This window comes from Protopterus annectens, chromosome 1.part0 (genome assembly GCF_019279795.1).
Source record: "Protopterus annectens isolate FY-2018-M chromosome 1.part0, PAN1.0, whole genome shotgun sequence".
Taxonomy (NCBI): Eukaryota; Metazoa; Chordata; order Ceratodontiformes; family Protopteridae; genus Protopterus; species Protopterus annectens.
The window spans coordinates 153,475,223-153,494,118 of record NC_056725.1 but is presented as its reverse complement, the minus strand read 5'-3'; the positions used below and the strand labels follow the sequence as shown (position 1 = coordinate 153,494,118).

Sequence of the window (18,896 nt, the reverse complement as noted above, 5' to 3'; positions counted from 1 at the left end):
ACACTTTCACTGTCAGGATCACCTGTGATAATAAACAACAAATACAGGAAAGAAATTAATAGCTATATTACTGCAGTTCAGTATATGCTAACAAATTAACACTGGTGCCACTAAGCTGATAATGCATGGGAATATAATTTTGAAAATTATATTCCTTTTTTTTCTTCTCTTTTTTCCTTCTAGTAGCCTTTATCATTCCAGTTGTACTCCACACCAAATAAGCCTGTCCACCTTCTGTCTGAGGGCACAGCTTACAAGTTAATTTTTCTTTTCACTCAGTGGATGTCTGGGCCAAGTGTCAGGAATGCTACCATCGTCTGTGGGGAATTTCAAGACCAAACCAGCCTGGTGTTCCTCATGCATAAGTTAACAATGCAATAAAAGAAAACAAAAGCTTCTTAGAATCTACAGCAAAACTAAAGACTCACAAATTAAGGTCAACATAAAAAAACATTGAAGGCATTGAAAAATACCATCAAGAAAATAAATCCCTTGAACTTAGATTTGCATTGGAAGCCAAGGACAATTACAAATCCTTCTTCAGTTATATCAGGAAATTAAGAAATAACACCTATCATTGAAATTGCATTATTCAAAATATCACCACCTACTTGGATTGTGTAGCTATCGCAAATATATTAGTTAACAAATTCACTGCAAATTTCACCCCCAAGACAATTATACAAAATCCACATATTCCAAGGATCTCAACTCCCCATCACTACAAAATAAGATGCAGACAGATGATTACACCACTAAAGGCAGTTCCTATACACAAATAATGAAATCGGAGAAGAATACGGACTGCCACCAAAGCTAAATATAAAATCACCTTTGCTTTGGTGGCAGTCCGTATTCTTCTGTGATTTCACTACAAAATAACACTTGATAAAGATACTTCCCAAGACAAAAAAAATCGTCCATGGGACCTGATAACATACCTGGCTGCCTACTGTATAGCACTAAACATACACTGATGGACCTGCTCCTACAACTATTCAACCTGAGCTTAGCCACCAGTAAGTAATGGAATGAATCTGGTAAACTTATTTGACAGGAAACACAAGCCAAAGGTAGCATACAGTATATCTTCACCTCAACAAAGCATGGATACCATACCACATGCTAACATAATAACCTAAAACTGCTCCAAACTGATCCTTATATAGTTAGGTGGATAGAAAATTGGCTGAAGGGTAGAACTCACATAGCAGAGATGGTAGGTGCATCCTTAAAGACTATGAAGTTAATCAGTGGAATCCCACAGGGATCCATACTAGGCCGTCTACAATTTGGCATATACTTCTCTAATCCCCCAATGAAAAAAAGGGATCTCTGGTTAACAAAGTCTGCAGATGAGTGTAAACTGGATGTCATCCTTAAACCCCCTTCTGAAATGAAGAAGCTACACCTTGAACTTTGATATGTTAATAACTGATGCAAAGGATATGGGCTAAAAATGAAATGCTAAATGTGCAATATCACTGCATTTGGTAAACAATCTCTTAACTCAGCTTATCATATAGACAACAGCTCCCTACTGAAATGTCGGCACTCGAAATGCCAAGTGCCAACATCCTGAAAAAAAGAACAAAAACACAGGAGTAGAGCAAATCTTGAGGATTGCTGTTCCCCTTAAAACTTATTTTTGCAGGGGGGCAAGTCCCTGTGCACCTCTCACAACCTTGAACTTGTATATACCAACACCAAGATTGTCATACTTCGGTGAAAAGGGAATATTCTGAGAAACGGCATCTCAGACTTAGTATATGTACGTCTGTTCTTTCAACCATTCAGTCTTCATTATTTTGGGAATTGCTCTAGCGGGTTCCAATATTTCAAAAGGTTACCATAGACAAAACCCCAGTCCAAGATGAAGATATTGTAAGACACCTTGGAACATGGGTGGAAAATTCCCCTGTCCACTAAAAAGGAGTTAGACAATTGGTTGAGTGTTCACAAATTCACCACTGGCATGACTGGCCTATCTCTCCTTGAAAAAGCAAGGTAAGGTCTGAGAGTGGGCGCTGCCAAGGCATAAATGGCCACTTGACTCTGTTGCTTTGTATTTTCTATGATTTTATGAACAAGTATACCTTTCAGGTCTTGTTTAGTGCATGTCTATCTCGCTATACTGGTAGCTTTGTTTTCAGCCTGGTTTGACTGGATTATTTTCTTTAAGTTAAGTTGGCAGGACCCACAAGCCCCCTTTCAGCTATGAATCATACCTCTCAACTGTGTGTGATTTTGTTTCAAGTTTTCCTCTGTCCATTGTAGCCTTTTTTTTTATTTTTTTTTTAAATCAGTGAGGATTACAGTCAAGCAATACAGCCAGATATGTTAATAACTGGTGCAAAGGATATGGGCTAAAATTATATGCTAAATGTGCAATATCACTGCATTTGGTAAACAATCTCATATAGTTTCATATTTCTTATTGTTCTGAAAATGTATGTTGTTGCAAGACCTATATTTTATTAACTTTTTAAGTGAATTATAGTGAAAAATTGTCCCTGATGTTGGTCCTTTGTCTGCACCTCCTATTATATTGGCTTTAGTACTTATTTTTGAGCATAGAACTTGAAAGATGTGCAATGAATATGACCATTGTGTTGTCTATGATGTACTGTAATGGTACAAAATAAGAAAACGAGGAGCATTACCCTCTGTCAAACAACATAACTCCTCTAGCGACATCGGTTAATCCACTTGGATGGACTGCTCTAATCGCATTGCTTTTCACCTTTCAGCAACTGATATACGGAACAAGAGCGCAGACATTGAAAACTGTAGTATCTACACTTCGTTTACTTTGCAAACCACTGCATCGTCTTTAGTCCATTTATATTTTTTCTGGACCTTCCCCATAGAAAGTGACAACAGACAAAGTCGAACTTTCAGAATGTGTGAACCTTGATAAGTATCTAGAGCTACGGTTGTTTAAAAAACATAATCAAGTTTTGTTCAAAGGCATCATTAATTCTTTGTGTCTGTTTTGCGCCTTTAAATATTAAACCATGCAGCCCAGAAGCCGCCTCCCTTTCTGATGACCTAGCATTGTGAATGAATGTGAGGTCTGTCTGGCAGCAGGTGCTAAGGTTGTTCCCGGGTATTCGTTATTGTGAGGCTGTGCAAGTGTTTTTCCCTACTTTAATACCATTGCAGTTCGGGACTCTGACTCCCACGTAAAATGTCAGCCAGTGGCACGGAAGCCAATGCCCTGCAGCAGGCAGCACCACAGCCAAACGGGCGCGTTTTCTTCCAGGCGGGTCCCCCAGCCTCTGGGGTGCATGCGGTGCCTCGCGAAGAGTCGGCGCAGCGTCGCCAGGGAAAAGTGACTGTAAAGTACGACAGGAAGGAGCTGAGGAAACGGCTTGCCCTTGAGGAGTGGATTGTGGAACAGCTGAGCGACTTGTATGACTGTGAGGTGAGAGAGAATTTCTGAAAATGGGGCGCAGAAAGGGGAGCACGGCCACTATTTGCGTTATTACCCCCTTTATTTGAAAGATGAGAAGTAATCCCCCCGGCATAACTCGCAGTGGGACATGTACAATCACAATGGGATTGATTATATGGATAATCTCTTTCTTGTAACCAATAATGGATTTGCAGATTGAGATCGGAAATGCTTGAGTTTAGCATAGGCTGGAGCTACACTAACAGCGAAATATTATTTGACTGCTTTGCTTTATGTTTATACGAAGGAAGGAAACTAATTTTGCACTCACAGCTGCAAAGGTGCTAAATTATTATAAACGGGTATCCGAGAGAAATTAATATTAATGGTGCGGGGGATTCCTTGTGTCTTCTCATAAAAAATGAGACGACAGTACGCAAGTTAATTCGCAATACATTATGTATGTTTTGGTCCCCTGAGACAGGTGTGAGATAATGCCTCTCACTTTCTAATTTTCCAGCCAAATCCAGACCCTGTAAATGTTATCCTTTCCTACTGACCGCTCTTCCTCTAATCTTACAAATGTCAAGTCAGGACCTTCCATTTTATAATATGGAATATACACTTTTCTATACATTTTTGTTTGTTTACTTAATTCCGTTGTGGAGCCCTAAATCTATGCGCTTGTAATTAAAATGGGAGGTAGTAGCCTTGTTTTTTTCCTGGTCCCTTGATTCTAGTTTTGAGAGGGGGCGAAAAATAGGGATTGGTATGATAGTGTGGGTTTATAAATCTGGATTCGTACAGTTGCCTTTAAATCGTTAAACAATGGTCTGCACCATAGCTGCCTGTGAATTAAAAAAATGGCATATTACATTAATATATTTGACTTCTGACAAATTATCAAAAGGGCACCTGTCTGGCCTTTGCTCTCTTTGGCAGCTAAACTGGTTTATTTTGAGTGTGTGGTTTGGAAGATGGTCAGTAATGCACAAAAGGGACTTGCCTTGCAGACATTGAATACAGATGCTTCCTGTGTACCCGTGCTGCTATTTCTGGAATGAATTGTTGGTTGGGCATATTTTAGGGGTGTTTTATTTTCGCTGCGTTCTAATAATTAATTTCCTGTCCTTTAGATTTCTGGAATAAGGAAAATAAACGTGCCACTGCTGTAATTCCAATGTCTTTTGCTACCGACTTTGACAGACTGCTAAGTCTGTTGTTGTTTAAGACTGCTAATTGCTGGTAATATTTACAGCTTAGTAAAGAAATTGACCCGAGAGGCTTAACTTTATAGACTATAGTGAAACAGATGGTTGTTTTGTTTATATTTGCTGCAAATCTTCTTTGTCCAATTATGACCCTTCATTTTAAGCACATTAAAGGATTTGGCCTCGGACGTTGCAGCTCCAAGACTAGAGACAACTCAAATGACTTTTTTTGTTTAAACGTCTGCTGCTTTCATTTTTTTTGCTAACCCTGTTGTTCGCAGTGATCTGTTTAATGTTTCTGTATTGGCTGTGTTGATCTTTAGTCTCCCAAAAATACAGTGTTTCTGTTGTACTGCTGTGCTATCTGGCACTGAAACAATGGAATAATGCCAGTAATTCTGTATGGGGCTGGAAGGGTACCCCAGCTGATACGTGATTTTTACATGCTTTGTTTGTTGAGCATGGATTGTGGACTCCGTCATGGATTTTTTTTTAACAGTGAGAGGTTGGGGATGATCTAACATTTTAGGTGTTTAATGTCCACATTTTTTTATATTTGGTAGAATGTTTGTAGAAATGTGTTTGAACAGATGACTGTCATTCAGGTGAGGTAGTGTCTTGCTTGGATGGGGCAGAGTAGTTAGGATTTGGAGTTCTCACTGCCATGACCTGGGTTAATTTTTCTGGTTAGGAAATTTCAATTAATATTTTTTTTGGGGGGGGGGGTCCTCAGTGGTTTTCTAGACTGCAAGCCTAGTAAATACTTATGGACCTAATAAGAGGGAAGGGACAGATTTTGATATATATTTTTTATTACACTCATGGCAAAGCTGATTGCATATTTACTGCTGGAGAGAAGTATCTTGCCTGCATACAGCTTGTATATCATTTAATAAATGATATAGTTGCTGCATGTTCATTCTATGACTGACCTGATATTTTTTATATTTTTTAATTGATATTGAAATTGTTTGAATATATTTGTGAAAAACGCTGAAATTGTACACTGTTTATAATCCTGGCTTTTCACCTTCAGCCTCTTTTTAACAAGAAGCATCTTTATTAAATGATTACTTATGACATAATCATTCATACATTTATATAAATGAAAACAAAGCATATTGACATAGTCTTAGTTGCAAGTATTTTACATCACAGGCTGTATTGACATAATTTTAGTTACAAACATTATACATCACTTATCTACCCAATCATTGTCAGTAAAACATTACATAGCTCATTCAATTCCTGCGTTTTTTAAACCTTATTCCTTCTTTATGTATTGTTCCCACAGTTATCATTTTTTGTATGCAACTTGCTCCTACCCTTTTCTGATACCAATTCCAGTTGTTTTAGTTTTGTTACTGTATTCACTACTTCTAGTACAGTTTTAGACTTTGATTTCCATTTTCTAGTAATTGCTTTTTTGGCAGACACCATGATTAGACTCGCGGCCGCTGTGCTGCAGTGGTTAGTGTTGCTGCCTCACAGCCAAGAGGTTCTCTGGTTCGATTCTCGGCTGGGGTGCCTTCTCTGTGGAGTCTGGATGTCCTCCTTGTGGTCGTGTGGGTTTCCTCCAGGTGTTCCGGTTTCTTCCCACATCCCAAAAACATGTTGTAGGCGGATTGGACACTCTCAATTGGCCCTAGGTGTGAGTGTGTGTGTCTTCTGTGGAGGCTGGCAACTCAGCACCATAAAACTCCATTGCCAATCATTCTGCGGACTATTGTTCTGCTGTGGCAACCCCTAACTGGGATAAGCCGAAAGGAGATGATGAGTAGACTCGGCAAGGTCTTACTATGTCTAGGCAATTCTGACTTTGTATCATAGCTCAGAAAAATAATTTCCCAAGTTTCACCTATTTGCACACCCAATATTTCTCACAGAGTAATCTGCAGGGAATTTTAAAGTCTGCCCACTCATTTCACTCCCAGAAAATATGCTCCCAATTGCCTCTTTCTTTCCCATCACATCTCCAACATTTGCTGTCTGCCTGAGGAAAAATTCTGGAGTCTACTTTGGGTATAAAAATATCGATATAAACATTCCCAATCAATCTCTCCCTAATCCTTTCTAACATCCTCTGACGGATTCTTATAGTCATCATGCAATATTTTGTATGCCTTACTAATTATTCCTTTTTTAACAGCAGTTTTGTTCTAGATTCTACTAAAAACGCTGGAAATGTTGGTATTTCATTTAGGACCCCCTGTTTCTTTCTCTTTGCGTTCCCTAGTAAGGATTGGTAGAGTATGGGCAATCTTTAATCTTGCAGTCCGAATAAATTCTTGGCGTCTTCTCATTGTATTACATTTCCCTCACTAGTTATTTGCTCCCAATACCTTGGTTCCTTTGTTAGTTTTCTTCAATAAATTCCAGCTCACTCTTGCCTATTGTCTGTATCCCTAATTGCAGTCACCCCTATCATCAGAATCTGCTTTTTTCATTCCTGTGTAGGCTTGGTTCTTAGAACACTTTTTGCTATTTATGAATATAATATAATCTGCATGATTATTGTTGTTCTCCTTAAAGGTCTGAATCCAAAATACAAGTCTCTCCTTGTTTCTTGAGCTCCCCTGTTTTTTCATCATCATCCCTTTCCACTTTGAGTTGTAGATTTTTGCTTGTGCTATGTATGGTAGCCTTAACTGTGTAGCTCTGAAATACCCTTTCAAATTGGGCAGTTCTAATCCGCCTTGTTCTGTTGGAAGAATCACTTATCCTACTTGCTGTCTTCCACTCCCAGATAAAATCCTTCAGCTCTTTATTAATTGCCATCCACAACTTATCCGATGGTTGATAAAAAAAAAAATGCCTGATCTGTGTACAAGACTAAAGGGACTAAAAACATTTTAACTGCTTGTATCTTATAATCCATGTTCATATAACATAGCTTCCAATTTCTCAGTTATTCTAATATCTTTTGTTTAGTTTCTTCCCACATATCCTTAGCTGCTACACTGGAATCATTTATAATCAATACTCCTGAATACTTCATTTTATTATGCCCCCATAAATGTGGATATTGCTGAACCAGTTTATGTGTGGCTACATAATTTACAGTTATTGCCTTTTTTTAGCTTCATTAGTTTTGCATCCCAAAAAGATATGAAACCTTCTCAAATTGTTCCACAACACTGTAATGTCCTTTTCTAGTTTTATCAGGTATAAAATATTATCACCTATAAATATTGCCAGGTTTTCTTGACTACCATGCCAATTATATCCTTGAATTTCTGAGTCCCTTATTTTCTTTGCCAGTGGTTCTAAATATAATGCAAATAACAGAGAAAGTGGACACCCCTGCCTGGTTCCTCTGCTCAAGCAGAAGTTATCAGAGAGGAACCCACCCACTTTAATTTTCGCCTCTGACCTCTCGTATATCCTCCTAATCAACCTTATAATTTATCAGGGAATGTGAATGCTTCCATTGCCCTGCTCATATAATCCCAGCTTACACTGTCAAATGCTTTCTGTGCTTCAAGACCCACGAACTACAGTGGTATTTTCTTACATTCTGCTTCCCTCTGGATCAGTGTTTTGTCAATTGTTTGCCTCAACTCCACAAAATCACATTGATCCATATGTATCAATTTTGTCCTCACTTTACCCATTCTTTTTGCCATTATAGACATAAATTCTTTATAGTCATGATTTAGTATTGAAATGGACCTTTATGAAGCTGGATCTTTACCCTCTTTAGGTATTATAGCTACTACTGCTTTCTTCCAGGATATTGGTACGTCTCCTTCTCCTATAATGTTGTTAAACAAAACCTGCCATATCTTTTTTTCCTCCTAGCTTCCCAACTTCCACACTAATACCATCTATTTCTGGAGACTTTCCTGTAAGTTGGTTATACATCATCATTTTTATCTCATTTTCTCCTATCCTGTTAGTAATTAAGGCTCATCTACCTCTAACCTTGGCATAGTTAATTTCTTCCATAAACATTTCTATTTGTACATTTTCTTGGTTTCCATGTTTATCTTCTTTATACAGATGTTCATAGAATTTCTGAAATATTTGTAATAGTTCTACAGGATCTCTTGTTATCTTCCTTGTTATAGGCTCCCTAAGCTTAATGATAGCCCTTTCTACTTTCTGTTGCCTGAGGAGTTGTGCTAACATTTTTTTGTACTTTAAGAGTTATCAAAAGTCAGTTGCTTAACAGCAATCTTTCTAAACTCAAGTATATTATTGAGGTAATCCCCTATTTTCTGTTTAGTATTCTGCAGTTGCTGCTCTTGTTCTGCGGGATTCCCCATATTTTGCAATTCTTCAACATTCGTCAGCCCCTCTAAATAATTCTTGTTACTTCATAAACATATTTTCCTTTCTTCAATTTCCACCCTATTTTAAACTCCACTTTAATTTTATCCCACTCTCTGGCTATATTTTAAGAAGAAATTTCTATCTTCTTTAATAGCTCCTAATAATTTTCACTTCCATTCCTTAAATTCCTCTCTTTTCAGCAGATAGGTGGGAAAGTGCCAGTGTTTCATTTTTATTTTATTACCTTGTGTTTTTATTTTGGTTATTATTGGAGCATGATCTGAAATAGTTATTGAGTGCACATCAAGAACTTCAATTAAATGCACATATTTTATGAAATGTAAATTCTGTCTAACCTAGCCCAGTTTCTGTATCTTGGGGAATAATATGTAAATGAACTCTGAACTCTTAGTACTGAATTCTCATCTTCCATGCCATATATTTTAATACATTTCTTCAAAAATCTACCATTCCATGTTTTATTTTCCATTCTGGGCCTCCCAGACGCATCATCACTGTTGCAGATCAAATTCCAGTCCCCATCTATAAATAATATTTCTTGCTGAAAGCTGATTATTTCTCCCAGAATTTTCTTAATCTCCATTATAGCAGTTTTAGGTGGAACATAAATGCATGCCATTTTAATCCCCCTTCCTTGCCAGTAGCCCGTTAGTAGTACAAATCTACCATTATCTTTTTTTTAATCCTCCTCTTCTATCAGTATTGAAGCTCCTCGTGCAATTAATATAAGTACTCTTCTTTTCCTTTGCCTCAGGTATTCTGCTGATTAACCATCCTGAAAACCTTTATCAAATTTACATGTTCAGTTCTTTCCAAGTGTGTCTCGTGTAGCATAGCTATTTGCACTCTACATTTTTAATATAGTTCACTACTCTTTCTTTTTTGTATTTATCTGTGAGAACATTGGCAGTCTAAGGCATTACAGAAAACATCATTGTCTTAAGAAGTTGTTGTTCATACCTTTACAGCTTTTTTGTTTAATGTCTAGTTCCAGCTCTTGGGTTGCATGCATGTACTGTTTGGCAGGTTGAGCTTTTATACAGTTGTTTCTTGTCATATCCATTTAAGCCTATGTCACATCTTATAAAACTTTTTGTTTTTATTGAAAGCCCTGAAAAGCACACACACAGTACCCCCTTAAACCTGTTAACTTCAATAATAATACACAAGACTATTTTCATATTCAAAAATTGAAGTTTTACCCCCCCCCCCCCAATGGGAACAAATGTTCCAAACTGACAGTGATACTCAGACTTGAGTTAACTAAAAGACAGGTTATCCATGATCAGATGCATGGTACAGCCTGTGCTTCTTCCTGTTTGGTTTTATCTTGCATGTTTATAGTTCTCTCAGCTGGGAAAACACTTGAATGCTTTCAGAGAACATTATCTTCTAGCTATTTCTTTTTATCTGATTGTCTTCTAGAGACATGAGAACCAGGTACAAAATTGCTAAGCATATATTTATTTACTAGAAAAAAAGCCTTGTAATATTCTATATTCTTTTCCATTCATTTTGATTTTTCTTAAACTTATTAGATCAAGCTAAGGGCCTTAAACAAGTCATTCCCCTATGTAAAAAAATGAGAAAATATTTTTTCTTTTGTCATGCCCTTTTAACCAGATTTTTCTTTTACATTTGAATACCTACATTTCTTAAAACTGAAGAAGGAGAGAGAGAGAGAGAGAAAATCAGGAACACTTATTTACATTTAGTACCCCATTACATTTAAAAGTAACTGATAATTTTTTACTTTATAGCATGCAAAGAAAACCATGCAGTATTGACATAGTACCATTAAGATAAAACTTTGTTTTACTTACAGTTACTATGTTACTTGCAGTTAACTTCCTCTCTCCTATGTATGTTTCCGAACATTAATGGCATGAAGTAGGACATATGCTTTAAAGTTCCCTACAAGTTTAACAAAGTCCAGAATATTTCCAGATTTGCTTGTTTTGTCATGTTTCACAAATATAATTATTGCTTTGTAATCCCACATTTGTCATTTTCCAAATTACTGGCTTTATTCTGTTCATCTCCATCTCCCAATTCCTGTTGTTTCTTCTTTTCCAATGTACTCTTGATTCTTCTAGTTAACTTGTGTATTTTTTTTCTTCTCAAGCATTTTCCGTTGAAACATTATAATGGGTTTCACTGGCAGTCTCTCTCTGTTCTTTAATACCAGAATAACAAGGAGCAGAATTATGAGTGACCTGCTTTATACTGAGCACATCAGCTTGCCTGTATTGAAAGATGAGAGAAAGAACACATTTTAATAAAATATTAGAAAAAGTTGAGAATGGGATGTATAAATAGCTATACAGGGAATATATTTTTTTAGTAAGTCTTTGCCACTGCATCTACATTACATTTCTTTGGAAATGCATACTGCGTTGACTTTAAACTCAGTTAAGATAACATTTAAGATTTCTTTGTAACATAGGCACTCTGTTGTTAATACAAATTTGCAGAGCGCTGAAAATATTTGACTATAAACTGATCAGAAGTAAAGCTTTGGCATGTGACCATAAAGTGATACCTCTCGCATCTCTGAATGAAGTGAAGATCTGGATATACTTTGCACACGGGGTAGCAAACAAGCAATAAATACATAGATAAATATATAGGGTTAGCTATAAATAAATAAAGGTGGTACTGTATTGTGAGACTAAAAGGAGACCCTCTGTACTCATTAGATGCACTTCTTTATATTATCTAAAAGCTGTTTAATTACAGCAGACAAACTTTTTCAACCCATTCAAACTTCATGTAGCTGAAATGCTGTATGTCATTACTCTGTCATTTTGCATATATCCCATGGGACAACAATACACTGTGTATTACCTTAAACCTCCTGAAGAGACTGGGTTGGCTAGCTTTTCCTTGTAGCTTTTTCCTTTATATGACCATGCAACCAGTAAATAATTATGTTCAGGAATTAATTTGATTTGTGATGAATGGTCATGAGCATTTGGAACAGGTGAAAATATGTTTGACTTTGCATTTAATTCAGATACTACATTTTTGCCTTTGGCAGTTAGATGTTCTTTTACTATTATTGGAATGACTGTCTTTTTTCACATGTGGGCCTGAATGCATATGTGAACTTAAAGGGAGAGTGTCAAAGATGCAGCCTCCAGAACACTTTATAATTTTTTTCGACCGATGTATACTTTAAGAGGAGTAAAGTGCATCTGTGTCTCTCTTTCTGCACCTTTTCCAGTAGTTTTGTTCTAATTTTGTTTTTTTAGCTGCAGGAGCGTCCCGCTCTCAGTCTGGCTAGGTAGTAACGCCCTTCATGTGACGTCAGCATACACACCCCCTTCCCATCCTCAGCTCTTTAAATCTACTGCTTCCTGACTTTTCCCAGCATTATTTTCCTTCCCTTGGGAAAACAAACACAGCCCTGCATCGGTTCCACCGATCGGCAGTCTTGCTTACTGTAAAGCTTGTACAACCGAGTCATGTACAGTTTGGTCTGCATCCTTAGTGTGAAGAATTAAGTGCTTGGGGAAATTCAGGTGCACTTGAGCTGGCACCTCAATGTAATAGGGTTAATTAAGTGACCAGTTCAAATATGCTGCCTTCTGTTTTACTGATCCGTTAGTTTAAAAAGAATACGTAGGAACGTCAAAACCTTCCGTTTTCAAAGTGTGGACCACTGGCTGCCATAATGTGTTTAACTAGCAAATTCAACGCGAAAGCTCACAACGTACTTAAAATGATACGTTACATTTATAATCTTATTTACTATGAACATTTTGTTTAAAAATCATACAAAAATGATGTACGTTCCTCGTAATCGGGTACGATTGACAGGTGTGTTTCAAAGGCTTAATGCACCTGTAGCAGGGGGTAGATGAAACCTGTTTTATTATGTCTGTTTAGTGTTTTGATCTTGTTGGCAATTTTTTTTTTTTACATGAATAAATTAGCTTTTTCATTTAAGTATTAAAGGTTAGGTTTGCAGTCCGTTTTAATTGATAATTCATTTAAATTACAAATGCTCAAACGTTTTGGCTCATTACACACAGAGATTTATGGTATACTGTATTTTACATCCTATCCAATAGCTAGTTCTGTGTAGTCGATCAGGTATGTTTTTTCTACAGAACACTACTTTGTTAGTGCCAACGAGGATATTGGCAAAATGGGGTACTGGTCTTTGTGGATCTCATTAAGAGTACAGGTTTCTCATGCTGGTGTTGGAATTGTCAAAGATGACTTCAATAACTCAAGCAAAGCAGCTGAGTCAGGTTGGTTTGGAGTTGTGTAGTGCACATTTTTAAAGTAATGCCATTTTAAGATACTTGGTTCCAGTCACTGCGAGGTGTTTTTGAGCTTGTCCTGTCATGATGGTGATGTGAAACCAGAAGTGGTATGGTCAAAATGTTATGATTGGTGGGGGGATGCAAAGTTGTTTTTTTTAACAATCTGCACGTGCTTTCTGTTTGAGGTTACAGGAGTTATAAAAAAGGTCACGTTTTCTGGTCAAAAAATCTGATGTAGCAGAAATTATAATGTGTGCATATTTATCTATAAAGAGGCATGCGTGTGCATTTTTAACTTCATTATCTACATCTCACTGTTAGAATTGTGATGTCCATAATACTGGCATTTTTTGCTGGGGATAGTTGCAGAATTTCCTCTTTGCTGTAGTGCAAGTGTACACAATTGTGTGTTTTGGGTTTCATGATCAGAATCTTGGGGCTGTTTTGGGTCAGCCTTCTATTTTGTGTCAGCCTTCTATGCATAATCTCTGCGAACTGAAGGATATGGTATTGATTACTATAATTTGGTACAGGAATACTGTGCTGCTTGCAGGTGCGATTGCTTGGTTAGCGTTGCTGCCTCACAGCAAGAGGTTCTCCGGTTCGATCCTCGGCTGGGGGTGCCTTCTGTGAAGAGTCTGCATGTCCACCATGTGGTCACGTGGGTTTCTTCCCACATCCCAAAGACATGCTGTAGGTTGGACACACTAAATTGCCCATAGGCATGATTGCGTGCGTGTGCCTTCTGTGGAAGGTTGGGCGCCGGGCTGGCAACTAGACACTGTGAAACTCCACTGCTAATCATGAGCGGACAGTGATCCGCTGTGGCGACCCAAGCCGAAAGAAGAAGACTGGACATTGTTTGTTAGCAAAAACTGCACATTGCTTGAGCAACATTGGTCTCAGTGAGGCCTTTCTGTAGGATGTCTGCATCACTTGTGGAGTTAATGATGGCTCTCAGCATGCAGTTGTCTGTCCATGCTCCATTCAAGACCCTGTTCAAGCAAAGCCTGAGCACTGGCTTCATCCCAGCTAAACGGTGGACAGCCACTGTCATCCCTCTACACAAAGTTGAAACGTACACTGACCTAGGCAATTATAGGCACACCAGCCTAATTATCATGATCTCCAAGGCCATGGAACGCATTGTCATGGACCTTATAAACAAGGACATTGGCAACCTCCAAACACTTGACCCCAAACAGTTTGGTTCATATCAAAGGCATATCATGCCTGTTAAACTTGTTTGAATTCTTCAAAACAGTCACCAAAGCCATGGATGAGGGGAAGATAGCACGCATTGCTTCCCCACTAGGCATAATAGTTGCACTCTCCCAGCTACGCATCAACCCATATGTTACAAGATGTGTAGCTAACTGGCTCACTGACAAAACCCACTTAGTCAAATAGGGCAAGCCACCTCTAGTAGTAGACCCGTAAGAAACGGGGTACCCCAAGGATCGGTCTGGGGTCCTCTACATATTGGGATATAATTTTCTGAGGGTCAAGCCAAAACCAGTGGTCTGTGGTTGACCAGGTTTGCATATGACTGCAAACTAGGCAGTGTCTTAAATTCCTCTAAAGATGTGAACATCCTCCAGGAGGGCCTTACCCAAACTAATGACTGGTGCCAGAAGTTTGGGATCAAACTGAATGCCAAGGAATGCATCATTATCCCCTTAGGGGAAAATGGCATACACACTAATTATCACATTAATAACAATGTACTAGGTGCGCAATCAGTTGTGATGGACTTGGGTACCCAGGTTGATAGCAACCTGACTTTTGACCAACATGTTGCCTTCATTGTATGGAAGGCTTTCAACATGGGCCACCTCATAAGTAAGTGTATTTCATCCAAGAACAAGGAGTTTATAGCATCCCTGTACTCCTCCCTTATCAGTCCCAGGATCGAGTACAATGGCCCCTTAGCAATGTAACATAGGTTCATAGGTTCATACTAGGCTATCTGCCCGAGGGCATTTACAAGCCTAGCCCATAGTTTTGTGGCTTACGCCACCCCTTTAGTATGGGGAACTATACCCATTATTTTGCTGTGCCTCTGTTGAGCAGTGACACTGAGGTAATCCCTGGGGTATATCTGCGATCTCCCATCCATTGGTCAAGATTTCTCTTGAACAAGGCCAGCGAGGTGCTCTGCCTCACATATACCGGGATTTTATTCCACAGCATAGGGAGTCTTTGGGTGATGAATCTATCCCTCCAGCACGTCCTATTAATAGCCGTGTCGAGGTTTAAGTCTCCCGCCCTTGTGGCTCTGATGGATCTAGATTTTTTGAGGTGAAGCATATTCATCAAATCTGGGTTTGACATGGCCTTGTATGTTAGGCAAAGGTCACCTCTGAGCAAGCGGTGGCGACTGAATAGAGCTGGAGTTCTTTCAGTCGGGCAGCATAGGACAGATGTTTGAGACCCTTTATCCTTTTGGTGAGGAACTTTTGTGGCCTCTCCAGCTGCTGCAAGTTTCGGGTCAGATACATTCCAAATGGGGCATTGTACTCCATCATTGGTCTGATGAGTGATGAGTATAGGGAGACTATGACCTCCCTTGATCTAGATGAGAATCCCTTCATGATAAGGTGGGCAATGTAGAAGGTCTTCCTAACTACTTTAGCTACATGGGTGTCGAATGACAGACTACTATCAACCTGGGTCCCCAGGTCCCTGATAACTTCTTCTGTGCTCAGTGGATTGCCACCTATTTGGTAGCTAGGGGTAACCTTGTTTTTCCCGAAGGGTATGACTATGCATTTTTTGGCATTTAACTTTAGGCCATGGCTCTGGCACCAGTTATCCGTTTCTGTGAGACCCTTCTGAAGGATATCTATGTCAGATGTGTTTTCTACTATGGCCCAGTTTGCAGTCATCTGCAAACTTTGTCATCATAACCCTCCTGTGTTTGCTTGTACCGGAAAAGTAGATGCCAAACAAGAGTGGGCCCAGGACTGAGCCCTGTGGTACACCACTTGTGACAGGCTTTGAGTCTGACATGGCGCCAGCAACTCTGACCCTGTGGGTTCTGTCACTCAGCCAGTTTGCAACCCATCTTGTGATGTATGGGTTAACATTTAAGCTGATGAGTTTTCAATGATACCAGTGGGGTATTGTATGAAGGCCTTCGCCAGATCAAGGTAGGCTGTATGGACTGCCTTTCCCTCATCAATGGCTTTGGTGACTGTTTGAAAAAGTCAACCAAGTTTAGAAGGCATGATCTGCCTTTGACAAAGCCAAACTGGGATGGATCCAAAGTCTGCAAATTCCCTATGTCTTTATTTATGAGGTCCATTATGATCCTCTCCATGGCTTTGCAGATAAGGCTTGTCAAGCTAATGGGCGGTAATTTCCAGGGTCGGTGGAGGCACCGCCTTTGTGAAGTGGGACCACAGTTGCAGTGCGCCACTCCCTGGAGTGCGTATCCAGAGGTAAGACTATGATTAAACAGCTGTCCTAGCTGTGGGTTTAATTCCTCGTTGAGTTAAATTGGAGCACACAGCCGGGGACACCATCAGGTCCCATGGATGCTGTTTTTTGCTTTGGAGAGAGCAGTTCTCACTTGGGCGTTGCAGATGTTTGGGGGGCTGCAATCGCTTGGTATAGATATCTCTCCTTTTGTGGGGGAGGGGGGGGAGTTTGCACTGAACCTGTCAGCCAGTATGTTGGCAATGTCTGTAGGATCAGTAATCTTCACATCATTTTGAACTAGTTCTGAGCATATCTGGGAGTTTCCTCCCAGGTTTCTAACATAGCTAAAGAAGGCCTTATGATTGTCTTTTGAGTCTTTAGCTATTTTTCTCTCAAAATTTGCTTTGGATGATTTTATGAGAGCTCTTAGTTTTTTACTTATAGTGATCAAGGGTGTCTTACCTTTTAAGGATTTTGCTCTATCTTGTAGTAGCTTCCTCCTTTTGTTGTAGAGTTTGTTTATGGCTGGGGTCCACCAGACTGGACGCTTGCCTTTGGTACATAGAGTCTTTGTTTTGCTTGGGATTGCCTTATCCATGCAGTCCTGCAGGTGCTAGTAAAAGGCATTTGTAAGTGATTCAGCGGCTTGAGTACTGTTTTCCGCCCATTTCGGGGCCTTTAAAGGAGACCACACTAGTCTTTAGAAGTGTGAGGTCGGCTTGTGAGAATTTCTTTACTGTGGTCTTTTTTATTTCAGGTGGGGGTGGGATGAGGGACCTCCAGCGAGATTAGTTGTGATCTGATCTCACCAGTGAGGGGTATACTTCGGTGTTGAACATTGTGCTCCCATGTTCGTGATGATGAGATCAAGTATGTTTTCTCCTCTTGTGGGGATGGTGACAAGTTGTTCCATGGCATTTGAGTTTATGAATTCCAGGAACTTTTTGGGCTAGGGTGTTTGGGCGAGTAGTGTTCCCAGTCTATATTAGGGTAATTGAAGTCACCTAGTATGATGGTGTTTGGTGATACATTTATCCCCTCTAGTGTTTTCAGGAAGGCCATGTGAGGTTCCTGACTTTGTGAGGGTGGCCTGTAACATGCTACAATTTGCAGAGCAGTCTTGCCTATAGTTAATTGCACCTGGATGGTCTCCGATGCATCGTGCATTGCCACCAGTGTTGAGGTGTGGGTGTCCTTGATGAATATGGATACCCCCCCCCTCCTTTCTTGGTATTGTCCGGATTTTGGGGCGGAGCATGATAAGAGGTAAAACCTGATAGTGCTGGGGTGCTCTCAGGAGCCTTGAACCAGGTTTCTGTCACTGCACAGACATCGATGTTCTCCATACTGAGAAGGGCCTCGAGTGCGTGCATTTTGAGATTTAGACTTCTGGCATTGAGCAGCATTACCCTTAGTTTTTTTTCCTTTTTTGTGTTCTAGGGTGGTAGGTTTAGAATTTGAGCCTTGCCTAAAAAAGGCACTATGGGGGTGGCAAGAGCCTTTGCCAATATCCGGAATCCCAGGGGTGACAGGTGCAAGCCGTCCCTTGCGAAGCAGCGTGGCTTGTCCAGCATGTCATCCCAGGCAGACAGACATTGGATCCCCTTTGAATGACACCAGAGTTTAAGCCAATTGTTAAAGCTGATCATCTTATCTCTGTATTGTGGCATCATTCTTGGTGAAGGTGACAAGCACATGCAGCAGCTGGAGAGACCACAGAGTTTCCTGACCAGGAAAATGCAGGGTCTCAAACACCTATCCTATACAGCTAAGCTAAAAGCCCTGTCTCTCTACCCAGTCTCGTACAGACTGCTCAGAGGTGACCTGTGCCTGGCATACAAAGCCATCTTGATGGAGTGTGTGTGTGTGTGTCTGTGTTTTGTGTGTGTGTGTGTGTTTTTCTTTATTTTTTTTTTTTTTTACTGTTTTTTTGTTTTTTGTAAATTGTTTTATGTATATTTATTTGTTTTTGTTTTTTGATTTTGTATATTGTTTTTGTTTTATTGTTATTTTTGTATTTTATGTTTTGTATTATATGTTATTGTGATCTATGTAAAATTATGTTTTTTTATGTATTTTTGATTTTGTTTATAGATTTTATATTGTTTTTGATATTAATTTTTTTTTATAATTTTTTTTAAAGAAAAAAAATATGAAAAGAGATTTTGTTTTTGTTTGTTTTTGTTATATTAAATGTTAAAGAAATAGAGTTTTGTATAAAATAGATAAATAGATATATATTTAATTTTTTTTTTTAATAAGTAGAATAAATGTAGTATAAAATAAGTTTTAAAA

General features: G+C 39.0%; 1 protein-coding gene across 1 annotated transcript in view; it reads left to right on the top strand.

Moving 5' to 3' along the window:
* Positions 1 to 3,048: 3,048 nt before the first annotated feature.
* Positions 3,049 to 18,896, top strand: part of PPP1R14C (protein phosphatase 1 regulatory inhibitor subunit 14C) — a 987,390-nt gene continuing 971,542 nt past the window's right edge. Inside the window, exon 1 of the mRNA XM_044053919.1 lies at positions 3,049 to 3,427. Coding sequence (XP_043909854.1) covers positions 3,191 to 3,427 — 237 coding nt within the window. The 5' untranslated portion in view covers positions 3,049 to 3,190. The remainder of the gene's footprint in view (positions 3,428 to 18,896) is intronic.